The sequence below is a fragment of the Anarrhichthys ocellatus genome, unplaced genomic scaffold, assembly GCF_004355925.1.
Source record: "Anarrhichthys ocellatus isolate YVR2014 unplaced genomic scaffold, GSC_Weel_1.0 scaffold13, whole genome shotgun sequence".
In the NCBI taxonomy this organism is placed as follows: Eukaryota; Metazoa; Chordata; class Actinopteri; order Perciformes; family Anarhichadidae; genus Anarrhichthys; species Anarrhichthys ocellatus.
This window is the reverse complement of record NW_022280043.1, coordinates 1,209,825-1,235,015: the sequence shown is the minus strand read 5'-3', so window position 1 is coordinate 1,235,015 and position 25,191 is coordinate 1,209,825. Positions and strand designations below refer to the sequence as shown.

Below are 25,191 nucleotides of genomic sequence, written 5' to 3'. Positions count from 1 at the left end.
GAGAGAGAGAGAGAGAGAGAGAGAGAGAGAGAGAGAGAGAGAGAGAGGGAGAGAGTCTCCCTCTCGTGGCATCCAGTCTGTCTCTGTCCTCTGGTCCCCAGTAATGTGGTTAAGGGACGAATATTTGCCTCTTACACAAAAGGTACGAGCAAATGCAGCACACACCTCCTTTGACCTTTTATCATCTGCCCTCCCTCCCGCCTCCTCCGGGAGGAGGAGGAGGAGGAGTGGGTCGATACCTATTTGCAATGCATTAGACGCAGCGCCGTCTTTTTAGATTGAAAAAGTTGGCGCTTTCTCAGTTTGGCGCCTTGCAGGCAAACCGCAGCAACAAGACATCGGTGACATCACATTTATTTGTCTGGTACGCGCTTTTAAAAAAGAATAAATTCAGATTTATTCTAATGCTCAATTAAAGATGTTGGATCAAGCTAAGAAATGGAGAGATCCGCAGTCCCTGTCACTGTAAATATACATTGTCTGTGTATATTTTAGGACCATAGAGACAGAACGTCACCTGATGCATGCGCTACATAAAACTTTACTTTTTCAATCTGGGCTTTGAACCCCCTAAGAGGTCAAAAGATTAAAAAATCTGACGGGTCATGAAATGGTTAATACAATGAGAAGGAAATTATGTTTGAGATGGAACCTTCCCTTTTGATTAACAATTGTTTTTGGCCACAAGGATGCAGTGGAACAAGCTGTAAACACAACACTGGCATAAACGTTTAAGTCGGTGGCGACCTGGTTAGCAAACAGTTGCTCATTTCTGCACCGAGCACTTAAAGAGCAACGTTGTCATTCATTTGGAGTCTGATGAATGCGAGTCCCGTATTCACTCCCTTTATCTCCGTCTATTCCCGAGAGAGGCGTGCTGCTAAATACTCCGCTATGTTCACCAGCTAGTTAACTTTGTCTGTCTGCTGTTTGGTACAAACAGTTCCTTGATAGTTTGGGCAAAATCCTTGTGGGGAGATTGTTCTGTTTTTCATTGTGAAACTCGGGGGTTTGAGGACTCTAAACTAAGTGACAAATGAAAATCAACTCTGAGAAAGGATCGTCAATCCTCCCGGCTCACAGACGGTCACATGCAGTCTGTGACGAGGCGTCCTGAGAAGGTGTTGTTTGGCAATTAAGAGTAACGAGCCAAAAAGGACCAATGAGCTTTGTTCTGAGGGACAAACCTTATACAAATATGGCAATTCATACAATTTGATATTTGTAATCGCTGAATTCAAGTAAACACAGTTTTAAGCTGCTAAATTATACCAATAATTATTAAATATGAATAGCTTCAACATTTCAGAGAGAAAAAGTCTCCCGGCCAACAAGTGTTGTATGTGCCATGTTGACATTTTCCCTCATTTTTTCTGTGTAGATAAGACAGCCTTTATATCTTATTGATCTCAGCTTCAGACAGGATTAGATCAACAAGAAACTACTTCCTCACTCGATTATATTTGGTTGGTGACTTTTTAATTATCTATATTTTGGGTCGCTCTCTCTGTTCACATGGTCGCCGTCTAAACACGGCATACGTTACTGCTCAAACCATCTTCTAAGTGCATTAGAATAAACAATACAATATAGAAAAATACTAGTTTATGTAATGAATACATAAACAACTTTAAACAGATATGAATACAACAAACTTCACTTACATTACCTTTTGAAGTGATTTCCTGCTTGTACCAAACTTCTGCCTTCTGTTCTGGTTTTTAAGAATGAGTTCAAAGATTTCCCTCGTTTCCTCCCAGCTAACTGCTGATGTTTTGAAACTTGAATGTGAAACTGCAGCTTGTTTTTGATTTTCATAATATGAGGAAGTGAGCATGGAAACTTTGGGATTTGCCAGCGCTAGCTTGTTTTCATCATTATCTCTTTGTACAGCATAGCTATGAATGCTTAAAGACCTGTTGAGTTTATTCTTTCCCTTTTTATTTTTATATTGCTGAGCTTAATCTTCTTCTTAATAAATGCCCTCCATTTACACGACACTTTAATACAACACATGTTTATTAAACTACTATACAAACCATTTTGCCCTGCATATGTAAATACGCAGGGACTATATGTAATGCAGACCTATCTATTCATTTTAGATCTGTGCTGAGAGTCGTCGGGTGGTTCAGTTTACCGCCCCCCACCCGGCCTGCGATCGAAACCTGCCCGAGCTCCTGACTCCCCCCTGACTCCCCCCTGACTCGCCGCTCTGCTGTCTCAACAATTAAATCAAAGTGAGTGGACTGCCCACTCTTTTTCTTTTCTATGAAAAATAGATAAAAGCATCAGCTGGTATGATGGTCCTCTTCATGACCCAAAACACTAATGAGTTGTCTTATTACAAAATATTTCACCTGTGTATCAGCAGTTGCCATGGAGATTTTGTGCAGCTACGTGAAGCTCTGCTTAATGGTCTGACCTTAACCTTGCACTTTCTCCACTGAACGCGTTCGCGACGTTGCAAACACACGGACATACTTCATACCGCGAATCAATATTTCAACAGCAGCCTATTCTCTTACCTCTGCTACAAACACATTAGACAGCCCTTTTATTATTGATGCATCCCCAAAACTTGTGCTTTGATTCACATATTTTCTTCATATCTTTATTGAATCTTGTGTATTTCTTGAGCTGGTTTCCAAGTGGTCCATAGCCTTGAACAACCGTTTACAAACCTTCCCCCTCCCCCATCTGCATTTCTCCCCCCTTTTTCCCCTCTCTCTCGCTCTCTCCCTCCCTCTCCCTGCAAGCTGTGTCTCTTTCCTGTATGCTGGGGGGCCAGCGGAGGGGAAGTACACGGAGAAAGAAAAGCACTCAGAGTTCAAGTGCACGAGCTTAAAGACACAGCTGGCTTCAACAAAGGGGGAATATGACAAGGGGGAAACAGTCGGCGAACGGCAGAATAACGACGTATTGATAAAGCGGTTGTGAACATGGAGACAGTATGGGGATCATTTCACAATAAGCGGGGGGTTAGAAAGAAATGTGAATAGGAAAATGGAGAAAAATGTCTCCTCCCCCTTTTTGTCTCTCCATGTATACTCCTCCTATTCCCTCGCAGCTTCCTTCAATCTCTGTCCCTCCCTCTCTCCTTCATTCCTACCCTGCATGCATGCACACTCTCTAACGCACACACACACACACACGCACACACAGAAACGCACACGGTGACTGATGCCTTCTCTTGCATTCTCCGTTTTCTCACCTCTCCCTGCACCACTGAGACTTTTTGTGTGTTTGTCTTTCCTGTATAGCGCATGGTGGAGCGGGTTCTGCACAGTTCCAGCGCGACGTCGTGAGGAAAAGTACCAATACTGTACTTTTCTTCCAACCGTTGATCTCCTTTGTCCACAAGGCATGTTTCCCTTCAAAGTCCTGAGCGTGGAAGGGTGAAGAAAAGAGAAATGGTGTCTGAGGGAGAGGAGATGAGGCAACAACGGATCAAATTTGACGAGACTGGAGTGAAATAGAGATGCAAGGCTGCATGTCAGGAAGGCAAACACTAACTCCAGAGTGAAGAAGAGGGGACGAGGAGGAGGAATCAAGTTGGAATCGAGAAGGAAACGCGGGAAAAGGTAAAAAAAAAAAAAAAGGGGTGACCTATACAACATAATTCTCAAGCATTGTGTAATTTCCATCCTTGAGCTGTTAGAAAAGTATTCACCCCCACACATTATTTCTGTCTTGTTTTCGCTGCCTCTTGATTTCTATGTTCGGCTCTGATGGTTTGTTGGTTTGTGTACCTAAAGTAATTTTCCTTCCTCCCTCTCTCCGTCTCCACGCTTCTCACATAACCCTGCCGTGCCTTTTATCTCCTGCAGTTGCTTGACATAATGTGTGTATTTGCTGAAAGACCTTCAGGCTGCTTTCGGGGCCCAGTTGTGCTATTATTCTGTGTCGCTCACGGCCTTCACAAATCGTTACACATATTCTGTTAGGGAGTGAATGTTTTTCTTGGCCTAGCTTTTGGTGCCGAGTTTCAGCTGATATGAAACCGTTGAAAAGATGACATAGTATTTGAATTATTTGGCCGTCATCCTCCCTACTCTGGAATGGACACGTCCCACCCTCTCCTTCCCCTCACTGTTTGTTTGTGGTCTCAGTACGTGTCCTTCAGCTCTCTGTCTCTCAGCGTCCACGAACACCTAACTTACTTCTCCGAATATGCTTTGTGCCAAAGCTTCTCTCACTCCATCCTCGCCGTCCTGTTGTTCTTAGCTTTGCCTCCATTGTTTAATATCGACGAGTTACTGTTGTCCCCCGCACGTGCGATTGAGGACCTGTGATTTATTCTCTGTCTATTCATGCTCTTAACAAGCCGTTTCCATCTCCATGGAGACCTGATACGAGCGCTCGGTGTCTGTACGTCTGCCTGCATGCAAACAAACTCGCAAAGACAGCCCGGTTATCTCTCCAACAGGGTGCGCCTTTTGGCAAAGGGCAGAAATTTGGATCAGAGAGTGACTGCGGGATGATGGTAGTCTTGATTGTTACGTCTGATTGCAGGTTTAACTGGTGGCTTAACGCTGGAACCAAAGTCTCCGTAAGACGATCTTGATTATTGGGAGCTGGTTTGCGTCCATAGACCAGATTTAGCAAAGGCCGGTTTGCACAGAAAGACAGTTGAACGAACAAACGTATTTGTTTTTGGTGGACCTTGTTGGAAGATTAATTAACTGAGCAAGTAATTACAAACAGGTTTGTCAAACACAGACTATGTTCTTATCCATGGCCAAATACAGAGATGCTCTGTTGCACATTGGGCCCTTATTCATGTGCACACATGTTATCTAGACTTGAGTTAACGTGGAGACTTAAAGTTAAAAGATGAACTTGGATAATGAAATCGCATAAAGCAGTTCAATTCAAGTTACTCCTCATTGATTTCTGATGCTGTTCAGGACGAGATATTCCACCTCAGTCTCAATGTGGATTAATCTTTACAATAGCAGAGAAAGTGCATGTTGTATTTTAAATACTGTTTTGGCCAAAATAAACAGTTTTCATTATCAATTGGTCCAAATATTGTATTGATTGATCGATTGAAAATGCTTATTTTATTTAACCAACAGTATAAAACCCAAAGATAGTCAATTTACTATCACAGTAATGGGTAAACCAGAAATTGTTCATTTGAGAAGTCAGGAGCTCTGAATTCTTTGCACTTTTGCTAAAGAAACGGCTTTATCTGTTAATCGATTATCAGTATATTTACTGATTTTATTTCTGTCAATTGACCAATTGTTTTAGCTCCGATAAACTCGCATTCATGCAGGATGACTGTACCGCACTGACCTTGACGCCCGAGTCAGTGAGTGGTGTGATGGTGTCCAGCAGCGGGAGCTCGATGTGGCGCTTCGGCCTGCACAATTGAGAGCGTAGTTGGTACCGTTGTGTTCCACCACGCTCATCCAGTTCAGCAGTTTAGAGGCTGTCTGTTTGTCTCCTGTGGCCCAAATACACATAAAGACCGCTGACACTGTCTTTAGGTGTCAAACCACTTCTTTAGAAACTTATATACAGAAGTTGTGTTCAGTTGTGTGCTGTTAAATCCTTAAACCTTATGGTTATTTGGATGTTATCTTGCGCTAATGACAAATTCCTTAATGGGACAAACCTAAAATTGAAGAGCAATGTCATACGCCATCTTTTTACTTTGCTGTGTTTTGCACGTTTCACAAATCAAATATGGAGCTTCTTTATTTTTTTGTATTCAATTTTCACAAACAAGTTGAAAACGGACAATAAGAACCCTTTTTAGGGACTAGTTATGGCATTAAGACCATCTGTCATATTATATTAACACTTAAAGCGTACAAGTATTTGAAGCATTCAGTACGTTTTCAATGAACAGCTTCTCTATAACAATACTGAATACTTGGGCAGAAATAATGGATTACACTGGCTTATTGTACTGACAACGAATGTGTCGGTTATTTAAAGCCTCTTCACTTACTGATCCCAGCACATCTAAAGTTTAGAGTGCGGAGGAAGCCATTAATGTGTTTCACTTTATAAAACATAACTCTGCCTTCGCTATCAATTATGTAGCTCGGGTGTGAAAGAGATGGCAAAAGGGCCACACACACACACACACACACCAGGCAGCAGGGTCCCGCGCGGAGAGAAAGCGCTGCACCATGTGACCGCTGTGGATGTACCAACGCTCTCTCAGTCTCAGCGAGAGCTATTCTCCCCGGACTCGGTGTTCTAGTTGCATCAGTGTTTGTCGGCCTTCTCTAGGACATGCGGGCTGAAATGGGGCTGAAGTTGAGAGAGCTCCATCTGGATACCCACAAGGTATAGGGCCTTTCTACTATAAGCAAGGTACAGATAATATTTCTCATGTCGCACGGAGCACAACGTTTTACCATCTCTGACTGATGTGAAGTTCTTGTACATTGTTCCAGTTGCAGGAAGTCTTGATATTATTGTCATTTGCTACACGACGGTGTTGATGTAGTGAGATCATTTATTACTGCAGATGCTTTTTTTCTCTATTGAGGAATAGAATTGTATAAAATGTGTCGTATACTTTTTGCTCCTCTGCATTTATCTGACAGCTGTAGGTACTAATTACTTGCATATGATGATCTTGTAAAATATGACTCATTATTTTAGATTAAACTACCCAAAGGTACATAAAATACTTAAAATTAGCTCCATTTCGACCAACTAAATCAACATGCTCCTTTCATATTAATTCATAAACAATAATATTTATCCAATAATATAACAAAAGTGTCATTTTACTTTTGAATCTTCTGGCATATTTTGTTACTCATACTTCAATACTGGTAAAATATTGAATGAATAAAAGGTATTGCGACTTTTGTGGAAGATCTAACTACTACTACCATTACTGATGAATAATATCTTGTTGCTGTTATTTAACACACCTGTACTAATGCTCTTTATGTACTACACACAGCCCTTGGACAACACTTGTATTAGGATTATTATATTGGGGTATACCATATTTTGGTATCAGCATATACAGTATGTCAGCCAATGAGTAACGCAAAACTGCAGTATAGAAATGCCAAAAATATGTTTGAGGTCGTTTAGAAACGGTGTCACTATTACATAAATGATCCACTAGATTACTGTTTATTCAAGTAAATTTTTTCAACTGTAAAATTCCCCGCTCAGTTCATGGTCCCAATTCTTTAAAAATTTAAAAATATCTGTTCATATTATGCGTTTTATGTGAAAAGAATTAGCTGAAATGTCTGTTAAGTTTAACTTTCAGTATTAACCTCAAAACTTCTAGGGGCTGAGACTTACTACATACAGAAACGACAATGTCCCCTTGTGACCAAATACAATTGAAGCTAAAAATATCTAAAAAATGAATTAATTTGAAAGAATTCAGTATCAGTTGAGCGGTAACTTGAACTTGATTCACCAAACAAACAGGTTTTCATTTACTGAACTTTGGTTATAAATGGATATAATGCACTTTTTACACTGAAGTAAATGTCCATATTTCTCTCAGATCACATACTTGTGAATAATTCCACACAGTTTATAGCTACAGTATGTTCATTTTCATGTACATTTCTGCATCTAATCAGTCTAAAAACCACACTAGACCCACAAAATCTTTTTTGCCTCAATAATATTCTCTCTTCAGTCAATTATTGACCAAGATTTCGATGCAAATCACAAACTTTAAACGGCAGCAAGAGGGCACTTGTTTCAGCTCCATTGCGTGGATATTTAGCTTTTCTTAACTTAATACTCTGGTTCAGCATAAAGGAATGGTCAACTGCTTAGTTGTCGATCATGAAATCAGGATCCTCCCTTCCACTGCAGTGTTAGAATTTCTTCCAGTAACCGAGTTGATATCAATGAATAGTTTCCTCATGGAGGGCCCAGGTGGCTGCCTCGTGCATTCAGAAGAAAGCAGAGGTGGTGAGGTGGGGGTTAACATTTTCAGGCTGTAGGAATGTGTTTGGAGTCAGCAGTGAGAATTCCTCCATTGTGCATTAGTAGGTCTCAGTGTTGCCTCTTACCTCGCCAAACTATCTCGTTCCCCTCTTTTCCTCACGTCTGTCTCTTCCGCCTCCCTCTACATTTGATCTCCATCTTTATCACCACGTTCCTTCTTTCCGTCTCGTCTTTTTCTGCTATGTTCTGTCTGGAGTTTTGATCTTCTCCATCTTCCCTCTCCTTTCAGGCTCCTTTTTAGATGTCTCGGACATCTTGAGAGCTTCAGGAGTTTGGGGTTGGGTAAAAAGAGATAGATGGTGACACTGCTATATGTGATAGTTCTAGCACAGCTCTCTCTCTCTCCTGCTGGTATTGTGTCCTCTTAAGTATGTCAGTCATGTATGATTTATGGAGCAGGTTCCTGAGGAATGAGCCTTGTTGATGTCATCACATCGTCTGTTCATAGCTTCTCATGAGGACCATGACTGTGGACCAGGGCATAGTCTCCACCCACACAATCACACTGTCTTCAGTGTCAAATCAGATGTTGGGGTTGTCACTTAGCTGTCTTGCTCTGTTAAATAGAACAAGAGTCACAGACGGAAAACGTTTTTGAAATATCTCGATGCAAAGAACGATGAATATCTCAATTGAATATGAAACGGCTGGTCTTGAAGCCATATAGATCAACGTTTTTGAGGAATGCACAAAATGTCTTTTCAAGAGTTAAATGTGAAGATCGATACCACTCTGTGTGTTAATCATAACACTGTAGTCGGTTAGCTTAGAACTCATCAAACTTAATTAGTGAACTTTTTCGAACTGTTTCCACAAACTTAAGGTTTTGTACGGTTTGTCAGACAAAAAAAGTAATTTGACAATGTTCTGAACTAATGATGGGCATTTTTTTACAATTTCTTTTCATTTTTTAAAGCTTGAATATTTCAGTTATTTGAATAAATAATTGATTTATTGAATAGGAAATATAAACACTCATTTGTTATAGCCCTAAAACATGTACGAGTTTCAAGATAGTCGTTTTTAGTGTCACTACGTCTCCTCTGTCGACATATGGATGGCATTCACAAGGCTTTCCATTATGCTTTGCGGCAATACAAACGCTCTGCAGTCACGCCGGAGGTGTCAGCTGGCCGCGTCACACCACGACACCCTCAAGTGTGCCAGACAGAAGAAGAGGTGGGTACGGTGTGAAGAAAGAGGGGAAAGAAAGATGAAGGCGTAAAGAAACAGACCGTCTGCGAGGAAGAGACAAGTGGGTGAAAAAGCAAAAGAGAGAGCAAGCGTCTTGAAGGAGGAGGAGAAGGGTTTGATGCTGGAGCAATGTGAGGACTAGAATAAAGGAAGGTGAAAGAGAGGAGGAATCGTTTGTGTTCATTGTCTGTCTGCTCAGTGAATCATTAGAAAATGAACCCTTGTGGTTCAGGGCACCAACAGTCACACCAACTCCTAAGCAATGAAAAATCTGTCTGTCTGATGGCCTGTTTCAACTGGTTAAAGTGATATAAACATTACACACCAGTATGTAAGATAGCACAGCAAAACAGACTTTTCCAAGTCAATGATTCAGAAGTCAACGGTGGAAGTAAAACTTGCCGTTACTGGCTGTTCTTTGGTCAGTGTGAGTCGTCGGGGGGGCACATCTGTAAGATGAAAGGAGAGGCTGCGGTTGGTTGCTTCCACAGAGGGACGGAAAGGTCAGGAAGTGGCCCCAGCTCAAACACCAGACTCATTGTTCAAGTTCAAGGTAACACTGAATGGGGTTTTCATTCAGTTAGCTTGACCTTCTGTCCTCTGACAAGTTGCTGTTTTTAAATGGGGCATAATTAAACACTGCCTGTGGCAACGTCTGACGTTGGGTGTCGTGCTGTTATAATTGAAAACTAATTGTCAGTTTTATTTATTTAATTAGGGTTTCTTGTTGTGGATTGGGCAGGACATTGGTGGTTGTTTGAATTAGCTAGCTTAAGTTTCTTTTAAGATATTGTGTACATGTGCTCACACGTGGCCGGTCCTCAGGTGTATCCAGTCTCTTCTCTCTCTGACAATGAACAAGGTCACAGCCAGAGGGTCAGATGTCATGCCAGCGTTTCCCCTCCTCCTCCTCTAGCAGCCTCCCTCCTTCTCTGTTGTCTGTTCGGTCATCAGCTCCTCATTAACTCCTCACAGGGGATTTCCTGTTAGCCTCCTTTGCTTCCCTGTTCCTGTTGAAACTGGAACAGCATATTGGCTCTTTTTACAAAACATGAATAATTAAATCTTTCATGGATGTTCCCCTGAATATGCAAACTAACTGCCTAAAAGTTAGGAACTAGGAAAGGAAAGAGGTAGTCTCAGCACGACTGAACTAGCTACAGTGCCAAACCTTTGGGAAGTTTAGGACCGTAATTGATGACTTTGTGCTCTCATTGAGTATGGTGTAACACACGCATACGCACACAAACGCATAATTCACAGTCTGACTCACCCCCTTTAACAGAAAGTCAATAACAATACAGGGATGATTAATCAGTCCCTCTAGTGGCCCCTCCCTCTCTACTCACCACCTTCCACTCTCCCTTCTCAACCCCACTCACCCTCTCTCAGCTTAGTATTGATCTGAATGCATTTGCTTCCCAATTACCCGTTAGCCCCCCTCCCCCATCACGTAAACACTGCCACTGCATCGAGCGGTCACAAAGAACCTTTTACACAGGAGTGTCTCCCGTGCACACGGACGACGCGCACTTGCGTGCACGTGCAGCAACAGCAAGCGCACATCGGCGTGCACGCCACCTGATACTCTGACTTAACTGCATTGCGTGGAGGGATTTGGCTTGATTATTCTGGAGTGCAAATTAGGAGGGTCCTTTTCAAAGTGCAGGTGCACAATGTGTGCTTATATGCGTTTGTATGTTGTACACACTTTAGCCTAAACACAAGGCGGCTTTCTCAAAGGTTTAACTGACAGCTCATTGGACCCCCCCCCCGCTATCCCCCTCACCATTCTAGTTGGTGGCACACACGTTGCCATGACACCAGACTGTTTTGTCTGCCCTTTGACCTCTTTAAGGGGTGCTGTGGTCGATCAGGCATTACATGCGAGCGGCAAATAGAAGGGAGGCGAGGGAGGGGGGATGCATTTCCTCTGTAAAAAATTGGGTCCAAAAGGTTCCTCTATACATCCGCTTTGTACCGAGCAGAAGGTGGGGAGCCTCCGAGAGGCTCGCAGTGAAACAAAGACACATGTGCACATACAGACATGGCAGCGCTTTGCAAGGGTAAATGAACTAGGCTGGAGCTCCCAGGGGGTGGGGAGTTATTATGCTCATTGTGCAGTCGGCCAGCTAAAGCTGTTTGGCTGCTTCTTTTGAAGTTATATTTATCAAACCGGAGCAGGAGGCTTAGCTCTCCAAGCTGGTGCATCGCTTTGTCCACACTGCAGAACGCATGTGTGCATCGAGATTGCTTTCAGATAGATCAAAAGATTTAAACACTCTCAAATGTTTATCCAAGCAATTTCAGGCAGACAAAATAAGCATGAAACAGAATCTGTTACTGTCTGCCACCAGTAATGTCCGTCCTTGATACCTTCAAGCAGTGGAACACTGGAATTATATCATCCAATAGAGAAAGAAACGGCTCAAATATGCTCAATCGTGTTGTAATCTGTAAATATCCAAACATTTATTAATGGCAGCACTCGAGAAGCACGGCAAAACATTTGAGCGTTAAGTGCAGCTTTTGAAATGAGGCTAATTATAATGTAATTTACTCTGCAGTGTAAATAGCGTTAAGTGTTTTTTCTGCAATTCAGAATTCTTACAAAAGTTAGACATTGAATTATCTGATGGCCTCTGTTCTACCTATGGTGGATACCTTATAACTCAATACTGACATCAAAACCCTCAATTCCACATTTAAAGGGAGACCAGAAATCCTGAACTTTGTTTACACACCTCTTCTTCCTGTGTGACTAGTTTGTCTTTTGTAGATTAGATGCTGTTTAATGCATTTAATTAAAGGTTAGAATACAACAGGATTGCAACGCTATATTTTGTATCTGGTTTAAAATAACTCCAGAAGTGACAAGTGGGTGTTATATTTTGGAACCGTTCTCTTGAGCAGCTCACAAGTAAGTCGGTAGCTTCTCGTGGTCTTGTCCTGCGACACCTTGGCTGTTACAGAGATTGAACCGGTGACCTCTTGGTTAAACAGTCTTTCTCTTCACGAGGCCAGCTTGTCTCCTTCTAACCGATTTGTGTATGTTTTCTGTGTGTGTTTCAGTCGGCCTTGGCTTCATGTCTGAGGAACACCTGCCACACTTTGCAAGGCAGTGATCTCAAGGTAACAATATTTCTGTTATACATTTCACATCTATGTACCAATTTACATATCCATTCATCTGTTCAGCTAAGCCTCCGTCGATCCATCCATCTGTGTTTTCCTTGGCTAGTCCTACATTTAAACTTTTCAATACACAAGGGAAATAATGGCTTGGACAATAATTCAATGGGGTTTTGAATGGATCTACTTGTCGCATACATCTGTGCGTACACGCACACACACACTCTCAAACCTGTTAATGTCACATGTCAATGCATAAACACAAGCACAGTCTGTTTTATATATCAAATAGTGTGAGTTTAATTGCTTTCACATAATCTTAAAGGGAAATTTTGCTTCCTTATATGTGTATGTCCAATCAGCGCTGATGCTAAAAGTAATTCACTTCAGAAATAAATTTCACAGTTTACTTTTACTCAGACGGGCTTATTTGCCTCGTTAAGGCATCTTAAAAACACATTATTCAAACTGCACAGAAACGAAATATAACTCGGCAAACGTATCTTGGGTTAGTCGTATCACTGATCCAAGAATCAACAACTCTGGTTTGGTTGAATTAATCCTCAGTTCACAGAGTGAGATGTGAGAATAGGCCGGCTCTACACTCTTTTTAAAAGACGACTTGGTTTCAGATGGATGCCCTAGAGGCATTGCATCCGTTACTTTTCTTCTTCCTCTTGCATCAGTATCTTTGTTTTCCCTGTTTCATACACACATTCTACATTGGAAGATACATCAATGATTTAAACCTTAGGCTGTGTCAGAGGGGAAAATTCCACTAAAAACAAAACATAATGTGCACTGACAGAGTCTGAACACAACAGTATAATGTCCAAACGGTTATATTTTTATTTGCAGCCTGGATCTTTGTCCAACACTTGTCTTCAGTTATTCAGTTGTGTGTATTTTTATAGTATAAGCAGTTTGACAAAGCTCCACTTTGACACAGGTGAATTTTTATCTTTTAGTCTTCTAACAAAGTGCTCTTCTGCCTTGTTTATTACAAATACTGACTTTTATTGTTGGAGTGGAAGGTAAAGTATTTAAAAGCTTAAAGTCTGTTACAATAAGAGATGAAGGTGGCTCAGTGTCCTTACCCACTCATTGTCTTTATTCACGCCCTCGAGCGTAATGAATTGGGATAACTAAAAGGAGCTTTAGGTCTTTTATCTAAAACGGATCATTTGTCCTTGAATGATTTTGGCAAGAAATTATCTTTGGGGGTATTTAAAAGTTATGTAATCATTCTTCTCTAAAAAAAGTCAATAATGCTTGCACACAGTTAAATATAAAGTTATTATCAAGCCACTGTGATTCACGGCTGGTCTAAAATGAGATCGTATACTGAACTACAAAATAGAAGACGCAACAACAGTTGAAAGTAGGATGCCCTGTCTTCTGTGCTGCTTTATTTGTAATAACAGGACAACCCGTTTGTTCTTGCCAGATACCATCTCACACACACACACACACACACGCACACACACACACACCTCCACCGACTCTGAACCCGAGAAAGAATTCCTCCCTCGTGCATTTTATTGGAAACTTTGAAAGGGCGGCGCTGCGAAAGGCCAGACGCACACCAATCCCAGCATACGGAGATTGACAACTGTGCCGTAGCAACAGTTTGGCTAGTTGCCAGGCTGTTGGAGTTGCCAGGCAAAAGGTTTCCATGGCAACATTCAATTTGCCATCTTGTTATGTGAAGCTGGCGTCAACCAAAGCAGATTAGTGTTGGATAGAGCATCGCTCTCACCTGGGAAATCATGTGCATATTTCAGCAGATCAAAGTGTTGTACTCTAAAATTACAAACATGCAACGTAAAAGGGACGTTGCCCTCATTCAGAGAGAGAGATGTGTGTGGGGGTGTGTGTGTGGGGGTGTGTGTGTGTGTGGGGGTGTATATATCTGTATATCTCTCTATGTATGTATGGAAACTTGGCAGCTCTGACACATGTTGAAAATCAGCTGGTACTTTACATTCAGCCTTGAGAGGTGTTGCATCATGTTCATTTTACGGCATATAGTAATAAAGCATTGAAGGTCAGAATGTCTTGTTGTGCTGACTGGTGGATCTGTGAATTGTTTATATTAACGACTGTAACCGTTAAGTGGGATCCCAATGTGTGTTGTCACTGTATGTGGATGAAGTATGAGAGGAACTTGAAGTGAGACGCCCCATTTATGAACCAGCCCAGACGTTTGTCTTGGCGGAGTAGTCCTCCACTGTTTAGACACTCGGACAGGCCTGCTTCAGGGTGGAGCGAGTGGTAGGGAGAGAAGGATAGCTGACATTGGCACAATTACACTGCATTTCTGCGTGATTTGAATGTGAAGATATTGCAGACGCTGGCTGTAAAGTAGAGGAGTCTTTGGGTACGTGTGGGTAAAGGAGGCAGGAGGGGGGGTATGAAGACAGGGTGGTTAAAAGGCGGGAAATCGGGACCCATGAGGCCTGAAGCATAGAAAAGGTTGAGAGGGAGATGTGTGTGGTGGTGGTGGGGGGGGGGGGTGCACTTTGGGGCAGGAGAGTAAAAGCGACTGGGAGCGGCAGATGGAGGATTAGGACTCAACGCATACCAAAAAAAGGACAAAATAGGAAACAAATTCACCTGGCTTCCTATTTACAGTCACACCAGCACGTTTCCCCAATTGGCTAAAGGGTTTTAAGAGGAGCTCTCTGTGTTCTTCCTCTGTCTTTTCTCATGGACATCCATAGCCATCTCTGCCAGGTCTGCTGATTGCTAGGTGCGGTCTATGGTCTAACTCCGGTCTATGATCTTAACTCTTGTATTATAAAGCTCCTTTATTAGAAGATGGCTTCCTTAAATCCCACATGCAAAGCCGCATTTTCATGCAGAGGCTGCAGAGCTCCCTGTAACGGCTCTTTAGTCAGTGATGCAGACTCAGGAGATGTTTTAGTTTCATATTTTTGGGAACATATTTACAATTCTGAAATCATCTTTATGCTGTGTTTTTGTTAAGGATCTGCATGGCATTTACATAGCGTATCACCTTGCTATGCTCAGGGTAATGTAACACTGCTGGCTTATAGCTATTGGAATGTAGCATTGTGCCAGCAGACGGGGCGCTCTAGCAGGCAGCAACCACCACTCCTACAGCGAGGATCTGCTAATTAAAACAAGTCTTGTTATAAGGGTGGTTGTTTTTTTTCACTCGGCGCGACGTGTAAGAAATTCCGTTTTGGCTGTGGAGCCCAAGTCGCCCAGATTTAGATATCGCAGCAGCAGACGTGATGGTGGTGACAGTGTTTTACGACAGATGGCATTCAACTCCCATGAAAACCTGCCGTCTATTAAGTAGAATCAGACAGCTGATGTGGATGAAATGCAGCATTGTGTGACTGTATGAAAGTGCAAAGCCAAACAATATGGCTCAATAAAGCGTCAGACATAATAGCTGCAGATTTTGAACTGTCTCCAGGATGTTAGGGGAAGAGCGATTGTGTACTTGTACCATCCTGTATGTAACAATGCTCAGAGAGAACAGAGCACAGACGGGAAGTAGATGTGAGAGGGAGTTTGCACAGTCGCCAGTAGAGGGCAACACCTCCTAAGAAATAGATGGAAATACTATGAATGAACGTATGAAACGAAGCGTTTGTAGTACTCCACCTGTTGGCCCTCAGATTAGGTCCTCCCAACCCAGACATGAGTGCAGACTTGCTCCCCATTTCATTTTGTAGAACTGTAACATGCGTCACTTAAGGCAACGTCAATCAAACTGCATTTTTTCACCCAAGTGATGAAAACAAAAATGTCCAATAATTCTACCATAACAGACACGCACACAAACAAGACACATACCACTTTAATGAATTAGAGAGGGCTTTAGGGATGTGTGTGTATTGCTCACACGGAAAATAAATGAGACATGAGGTAATCAGCTGACTGGTAGACAGGAGCCAGACAGGTGTATACGTAGAGTATGCACACACGCACACACACACCCCCCTTGGTCCTGCCGGTGAAGATCTTGTCTGGGGAGCAGCTCTACAGTCTGTGCTCTGCAGGGTGAGGTAGTTGGTTGTATGGTTTCGCATAATAAACAGCATGGAGATAACTGTACAACCTTCTAGCTTTCCCTGCGGAGTCACTCCTTGCCACATCTAATGCACCACCAGCAGAGAGGTAAGTATGTTGCTACTGCGTGAGCGGATCTCCTAGTGGTTAATGACATGAATCCTTCTTTTTAATGTCTATCCTCTGAACGTCTAATCCGACACTCTCCCCTTGGGCAAAATCCTGATGAAGTCTTTTCTAACTTCCCCATGAGCCTGTTTGTCATTTTGTGTGAAATATTTGTTGCAACTGGACATGTGTCAGGAGGACGAGCTGCTGTTTGACAGACATGCAGTAGTTCCTACTGCAGCAGAAATACCTTAAGAGAGGATGCTGAACCCTGATTTTTATCCATGATGCTATGTCGAGGTCAGATAAGGGACTGTTCAGGAATTGTTTAAACACTATTAGTGTAGAGAGGGGGTTGTATTCATATATAATAATAATAATAGAAAACCTAAGATGCAAAATAGTCTGTTAGTCACAGAATTGCTGAAACTAAAGCCATGTTTTCCTCTACATATGGCCAAACAGGGAACTTATTTTTCAAACAATAAATCTCATAAGGGAAGAATTGGATAATAAATCTGGGACGAGAAAAGGTAAACTACCCACCCTTCAACAAGAATAAGACGACTCTCCTTTCCTGCCCTCTATCTCCCCCTACCAATTTCCATTCAGTCCCCTAATGAATCACGACATAAAACATAAATGACATGGATCACACGTTATACAGTGCTTTACGATGGAGATGGATTCCCTGCCTGTGCTTGGCAGCACATTGTGAGATCCTTGTATAAGGCTATTGTATGTTTACAACAGGTAGATGAGGCTGAAGTTGTACTTCTACTCACATGCTACTATCTACTACTCTACTTCCATGTTACCACTTTGTGCAGTCCTCTACATCCACGCCAGCAAACGCAATCGCACATTTTTTTCCCCCAGTTTCATTACCCTACTCCTCCCACTCCTCCCTTCCCCTATGGATGTCAGACTGGTGGTTGAGACAGCAGCCATCTGCAGTGCGTTTATAGCCAGCTCTCCTCCCCTCCTAGAAAAGGGGGAGGAGGGGGGCATATATCAGAATTGTGCTGATTCGGCACAGTCGGTCGAAGCGCTCTTTATCACCCACCGCACAACGCTGCTCTCCTGCCAGAAGAGACAGCTTGAACGTCTGACGGTTGTAAGGTGTGCGGGGCAAGGATAATGTACGTGGGAGGAAGAGCCGTCTGCCCTGCCTCACCCTCCCTGTCTCTCGCTCTCTCACAAACAATGTGGTACAGATTGGCTATACCAATGACCGGTAATACTTGGCTCATTTTCCAGCATGGCAGATGCTGCACACTGTGCATATGTGGGATCAGACTGTTACACCAACATATTCTCAAACATCCACATATGCTGCTCTAAATGTCTTTTTCAAGGTTGGAATCGCAAGTGAAACGCCACAACCTCTCCCGATACAAAGCACCACGGCCTCCTTGAAGCACCCTAAAAATGTATCCTACTTCACTCTCTTTAATACCTTTTTTTTTTATTTGTGCACTCGTACACAACTTTATGAAAACAGGTGTGATGAGAAGGAGTGTGCTGTCAGAAATGATGCCGTCTCCCATCTCTTGGGACTATAACTGAGAACTGGAGCATCCTAAAACAGACGAGGCAGACACCATCCCAGACTGATGATGTCATCCCTGTGAAGCACTCCCATTGCTTTGTCTCTGTGGCACTGCAGAGTGCAGCCGCAGGCAATACACACGCATACAACCATACCCAGGCACACGCACACACATCTGTCTGGGACATTCTGCATTCGTCACTCAGGTTCGAACACTGCTCATACCAGAGAGAGCTGCTTTTTCTTGGTTTTTAAGTCAAATTGGCGTCCAGATAGCCAACGTCTCAAAAAGCCGTGCTGCAATTTAGCATTATGGCAAAAGACAGACGGAGGAGTTAGGCTCCTGCACGCCGTAATCTATTCACCATCAGAGTCTTAAGTTTTTTTGTTAACGTACAGGAATTTCTGTTGGTGACATTAATGCCGGACCAGATGGGATGTATGTGCTGCGCAAGCACATATTGCAAAGGAGCTCACATTGAATGCAAAGGGATGGTGCAGCACACATCAGAGCAGATACTGTTAACACCATCAGCATGTTGTTTCTATGCAAATGTAGGTGGCATGGCATTACAGTGTGGTTGCGGCTACGGAGGAGGATGTGAGGAGTCCTGTAGTGCATCGGAGCTGTGAATAAGACAGTTATACAGAATAGGATGAAAGCGGGAAATGCATTCAGCTGTACTCTGTCTAGAATAACCGCTGCTATTTTGACACAGACCAGTATAGGCGATGTGAGTACGTCGTGAATATTCATGAGGTATTATGGATGTATAGTGTAGTGTTTTTATTCTAACCTACATTTCTGAAAGGTTGGCTGCTCGTCGTGCATATTTATGAAACCGAAGCCTCATCTGAAAGCCCTTTGAAAGAAGGTGAAGACGAGTTTGTCTCAATCGATTCCCATCATATGTAGATGTCAGCTCTTGCTATTCAGTGAGACGGGTTGTAAAATTCTCACTAAATGCCACAAACTATCGATGTGCTTACTTGTCCTTTTCTCAATTTAAAACCCTCATTTTTGTTAGATGGGTGTTAACATCTTTCTGATGGATTGCTGGTTATCCCAAGCCTCAGTCATCACTCGCTCCTTCAGGCCAAAAACAAAGGATTCTCTTTTTCAGTTTACCCTCCTTTGCTCTATATGTGTGACACGTTGGGGATATTCTCTGTTGTACAACACTTAGGTGCCATTAATGATGCTTACACATCAAGTGTAGTGTTTATGCTCCATCTCGCTGAACCGACAGCCAATCAGTGGGTCTAAATTAGATTTACTCAGATTCTCTCAGGGCCAAATGATTCTGTTATCCAACGAACTTCAACGCTCTGTCCTCTCGGAGAGTAGCACACACGTTAGAATCAAACTGCCTTTAGACGTGAATGGACTGAGCAGCTGAACAGAAATAAATGTATAAAAATATGAGAGAATTGTAAAATATTACATAACAGTTATTTATGTATGCATGCAACACAGTGTGGGTGTCTTTCTCAGAGGCTGTTTAAACAACAATGAAAGACTTTCTGGATCAGTTTGATTGTACCGAACTGCATATTGTCCACCTCTGATGTTAAGCTGTATAATCAAGACACATTCTCATAATTGGCAAAGCTTTCCACCGTGGGTTTATTTAATGCATTTGATGTCACTCCCGCTGCAATTTACAGTTGTGTTGGATCAACACCGTAAATCCTGTAATCAATTTGATGATGGTATGATTGCTGTACACGTAGGAGGAGGCAGTAATGTCAGGCTCTCAGGTTCACGAGACTCCTGGGCTTCATATTTTCTCTGTATTCTCATTCTATTAGAGATTCTGACCCTCCCCCTCCATCCCCACTTTCTGCTAGCCTCTCCGCCACCCTACCTCCCTCCCCCCGTTGTCTCCCTCTCTCTCACTCTCACACACACACACACACTGTTCCTCTCTTTCGTAGACACGCATACAAACACACACATGCATGCACTCGCTGCATTCTTATTCACTCTCTCTTTCCATCGTTCACACATACACGCGAAGCTCAGCCTGGAGTGTGTGTATTGGGGGGGTGGGGGTGGGGGGACTGGGCTAGTAGAGACGTAAGGCTTGAAAAACGTGAGAGGAAAAGGGGGGAGATGGCAGGATGACGACTAGAGAGTGTAAAAGAGGGAGAGAGGAAGGAAGAGAGGAGACTTTGAGGTACAATGAAAGCAAAGGGAGACGACTAGAGACCATGAATGCAGCACGAAGGGTAAATGAGTGTGTGTCGTCTGTAAGTGTTGGATAGCGTGCACTGGGAGGTTTGGCGTACAAGCATTGTACGCATGTGAAGCACGCTTTTTACTCTGCTTTTTATTTTCCTCTTGTTTGCAGCGCTGAGCGTTTGTGATGGCAGCCCTGCGGAGACAAAAGGTGAGCGGCTGTATAGATGTTGGTGTTAGTCAGGTAGGTAGGTAGAGAGCAGGGAGATGGAATCAATACTATTGTCTGTAACCTACCTGCCGCTGGGCTCTCTGTCTGGCCCATAGACCATCAGAGAGAGAGAGAGGAAACACAGACTCACTCTGACTGGGAAAGGAAAAGAAGAGGCTGACTGTAAGGTGGTTTTTCTTTTTTACGTTTTCACTAACAAGGTGAATGCAGATTAAGGATTTTAAAGAGATTTTTTATTTATTTTTTATGCAGAGCTGACATGCATTTTTGTCTGAAACTTTTTCATCACTAATTTTTCATATCCTTTCCTTTGACAGTAATGGAACCAGTCATGTTTTGATGTACGTGCATGCATGTGCGCACTCTTCTACCTGTATATACTTGTAGTATGAATGTGAATGTGTTTGCGCACACTGAAAAGTCTTTCAACTAGTGTCCAGACTGCATGTTGTCGGCAGGTCATATTTTATGTTTCGCGTTTGATTTGCATCTCGTTTTAATTCACATTTTTATTACTTTTATGTTATTTGTAAATCTCAGAGGAAAAGAAGTGTGTGTGTGATATGCACCCCATTATAATTAAATACATCTGGCAGGGAAATTGGTAAAATTAACAGCTGTCAAGGAATTTAATTGTCTTGACTGGCAGTGTTAAGCAATATGCATTTACACCTCCTGCAATTATCACGAATGTGTTCAATATAGAAATGATCATGTCTTTTCTTTCTTTCTTCTTTTTCTTGGTGCAGTATAACAATAATAAAAAAAGAGGACAATTAGATGGTGTCAAAACATTCGGACACTAAGACGAGCACAGCACACTACACCAGTTTATATTGAAGTGGGAGGTTGAGTTGGCCAGTGTTTGACTTGACATGTTTGATTAGGTGAGGTATGTCTGTGACGAGGATGGCAATGTAACGACAACAAAAAGATGGAAAGAGCTGAGGTAGGGAGAAATTTTTATTTCTGTTGTGCTTTGAGATTTGGCATAAATACTGAGTCATACTGAGATGAATGACAGTATTTTAAACAAACCTGAAAGCAACCTCCTCCGCAGAAAAATCCACCATTAATTTCCCGGTGAAGTTATGACAAATGTGTGCTGTTCCCTGTGGTCTGATCCGGCTGCCACATGCAACATTAACTGAGACGATCTGAAAAATCACACCTCTATATTCCAAAATCGTTGAGGCCTGTAGCTCACAAAGTAATAACTGTAGTAATACGTAATGTGCATTAATGCGGTTCAATTTGATGCAGAATATGACGCAGGCACCTTGATTCAGATTCGACGTGAGGCGTTTTACATGAGTCACGAGTCACAAAATGTGTCGAATGTATTTCCCTTTTCCACAACATACGAACATATTCAGTCTTCCCCAGTCGCCATGTGTCATTCTGTCTGTCTACCAGTGGGGGGCATTGGCTTCTGATATTTCTAGCAGTTAATTTTCTTTCTGTCATCGCCAAAAGATGTAGAAAGTTTTACATTGATATGTTAGGGTTTATAAAAAGGCTCCAGTTTGATATTGTTGTCTGAAGTGTCATCATGTTTACTTTACATTTACAGGTGGATTTGTGTCGTCTGTGCGCACCTTGTCCTGCTCTCGTTTCATCTCAACTGGTAAGTCAGAAGAAAGATCCTGTCTTCCTGTTAATATTGGACTATTAAACATTATGACTTATTAATAAGTGCGACATTTGTAGATGTATATACTGTATATTCCTGTAAATTCCTCTTACAGAACTTAACTTAATGAAAATTGTCCTTACAAGGATTAAAGTGAAGGATTAAACCACAGCAATTCTCAAGAACTAAAGATAATTATCAGTTTTTATGATGCATAAGTTACGTTTTAGGCAAAGATTCTGCCATTTATGTCTTACATAGAGGAAAAGGTTCGGGCAGTTACCAAGAAAGTTAAGATAACCGTCCCTTTATTTGACATTTAAGTTCTAGACTGTAATTTTGCTTCTGTTTCTTACATACGTATTGAGGTTATTTTTAAAGCCCTCTCAGAGCACTGAGCTCAGAAAAGACACTGTAATTTGTCAGTGCTCAATTAATCATGTTCAAAAACGCCCATGATATATAAACAGTTTAAAATTAATTGTTTCTCCTAAATGAATTTGTCTCCTCCACAGTGTGCTCAACTGCTGCATTGCTGAGATTATTTGAGCCTCGATGTGAAAAATGTTACTTTACTCGTCATTGCTGCACTGCAAGGCAACAGATTAGTGTGGAGGAAATGAAGACAAATATGTGATGATTGTTTTAATTGATCTGATTAGTTTTGCTTGTGATCTGCAGCCAGCACGGAGACCAGTCGGTGCCGCAGAATCCAAATGTCAGATGAGGTCGTGCCTTTGTCTCGGTGCTGCGGCTCTGCGGTTCTTTCTTTAAATAAGTTTTACCTCCGTGTTGCTTTTTTTTTGTACTTTGAATACAAATTTAAAGCCTCCCTGTGTATTTTAATTTCTCAGTATGCCCCTCTGTCCCTGAGACCCTTAACCTGTGAGGTCAAAGCAGGTCACAGGTGAGGTCCTCGGGAACAGGGCTGCATTCAGTTTCAACGTCCTACAAAAAAAGGGGCATTTTTGTATGTAAATTATTCCATGATGGAATTTTTTTCTCCCCAGAAAGTCGTGTGTTTTGTTTCCCTTGTTCTCACAGAATGTTTACAATACAAGAAAACTCAGAGGATGCAATGTCATGTTTTCTTCTAGCTGTAATTTATCTTAGTACCCAGCTGTGGGTTTCTTCAGTACGTTGACTGTTTTCAGAATATGTTTACCTGTCGTCGTCATGATGATGATGATGAAGACGAAGAACACCCCGTCTGCAGCACAGACACTCAGAGGGCCAACCCTATTGGCTGGCTTTGTGTTTATAGCCCTCAATGGGGGCTAATAGGAAGACAGCCGAGGGTTGTGACCCCGTCAGTTATGCCACTTTCAGAAAGAAATGTTATTTGTACATCATGTGCATGTTTTGTGCTTTGTACTGGAAAAGTGCCCTGTATTCCATCTCAGTATGTTAATAAAATATGCCAAAAAAGGTTGTTGTAATGTATATTTAAATTTTTTTAAATACGTCTTTCTCACCCGAAAAACTCCACAGGTGTTAAATTTGCAATCTCAATTTCATTTGTCTACAGTTCATGCATTATATCTTTGCTACACTGAGCCAAAAGGCTGGATTTTTTTTTTTTTTTTTTTACATGAAGCACCAGTTTTTAAAATGAGTAATTGAAAACATCTTGTGAAGATTATTTTGCTTTCTTTGACAAAACGGTGTCATCTTTCATATAAAGCCTTGTTTTTTTTGGGGGTTTTTTGTACAACTTGAAATTGTAATGATTATATTTATAAATGGTCATGAGAAGATTTTTATCAAAGTGCCTTGTAGCAACAAATTGTAAAATGTACTCAAACACACCACAGACACGTATTTGGGATTTTCCGCGTTGGACCGTCTGACTTTGTCAGTCCTGGAGCAGACTCTTGCCTAATATTGATTGGATTGTCTGTGTGGAGACGGATGAATGCATTAGTACCCAGCTCACCCCGCCACTGGAAATATATTAAGTTCATGTATTAGGCACCCTGTCTGGTTGCCATGGAGATGCACGGGGAGTGAGGGACCAGGGAGGAGAGGGGGGGGGGGGATGGGAGACCGAGTGGGGGATACAGGATGTGATGAGGCGGTCGACTTGATTTGTAGTCCCGTTCCCTCTTCCTCCTCCTCTGCCTCAGTCTGTCACTTACACGTCCTCTCTTGCCTCTTGCACCCTCTTTGTTCCTCCTCGCTTCATTTTCTCTAACATTATTTCACCACTACTTCTAAAATTTTCTTAACTCCACCAGCAAGAATATGCGCCGTCTCTCTCTCTCGCCGCTCATTATTCTATTGATGATCCTTTTGTTCCCTTTTTTTCTCTTCCTATTTGGCTTTGACTCTCCGTCTCGCCACCCCCACACCACCAATTAGACTTTTACTCTTTGTGTATTTCTTTTGAGTTTACTTGCCAGCACGCTTTCCACTTTGTCCCTCGACTGCATAAGCATTTAACTCCCTCTTCATCTGCCCCTCTCCCCTACACCGCCGCCTCCCACCTTGGCTCGCTCCACCTCTGAGCTCTGCAGTAAAACTGGTGCATTGAGGCAGCAGGAAATCGGGGGAGACAATAGAATGGAGGGAAGTATAGAGGGGAGTCTGTGATACTCTCCTTTCAAACTCGAGCATGTTGAGGAACCGGAGCAGAACATTTTTAACATCTTGTGTTAAATTTCATGTGGGATATATGTACCTAAAATTCATATTCAAACCTTTTGATTATTTTCAAAATACTGAATAATATGCATAATATGCATCCTTGTGGTCACTATGAGCCCAGGATTTGAATATAAACAGTTTGTATAGAAACCTTTGTTTGAGTTTCTTGCTCATGCTGCAAAATGTGCACCTCTGCTTTGTGTCTCGTGTGCGTTAGCTTGCTGTTCGGGACCTCTCTGAGCTGCTTTCAGTGCTTTGTGGACGTTTCAGACGCTCTTCGCCTGTGTTGGGGTCACATTTTGACTGAACACAATGTTAGAAATGTTGACGAATGCTTCAGGAAGCTGGACCGTATATTCAACAAAAATGAGAGAGTGATTGAGGCTGCAAGAGTGGGTGCGGAAAATGATCTTTTTTGGTACTTTTTATAATGTTTTAGAATTTTTCTTCAAGGCAAACACAAAAACATTATGTACACAGTAATAGCTGTGTCCCTCTTGCAG

General features: G+C 42.2%; 1 protein-coding gene across 17 annotated transcripts in view; it reads left to right on the top strand.

The window, feature by feature from the left end:
- The window catches only part of spaca6 (sperm acrosome associated 6), a 49,181-nt gene that overhangs the window by 2,954 nt on the left and 21,036 nt on the right, over nt 1–25,191 (top strand). Inside the window, exons 1-5 of one of the 17 annotated variants that reach the window (XR_004212964.1) lie at nt 2,988–3,584; nt 12,229–12,288; nt 20,350–20,571; nt 21,983–22,036; nt 24,906–24,986. Coding sequence is in view for 14 of the 17 variants with exons in the window: in XM_031852586.1 (XP_031708446.1) it covers nt 24,871–25,084 (214 nt within the window). In the remaining 3 variants the exon portion in view is untranslated. Of the gene's footprint in view, nt 1–2,087; nt 2,241–2,987; nt 3,585–4,734; nt 6,337–12,228; nt 12,289–19,920; nt 20,228–20,349; nt 25,085–25,191 lie in introns of those variants that run through there. The other 16 variants (XM_031852595.1, XM_031852592.1, XM_031852591.1 and 13 more) reach the window with 16 other exon arrangements.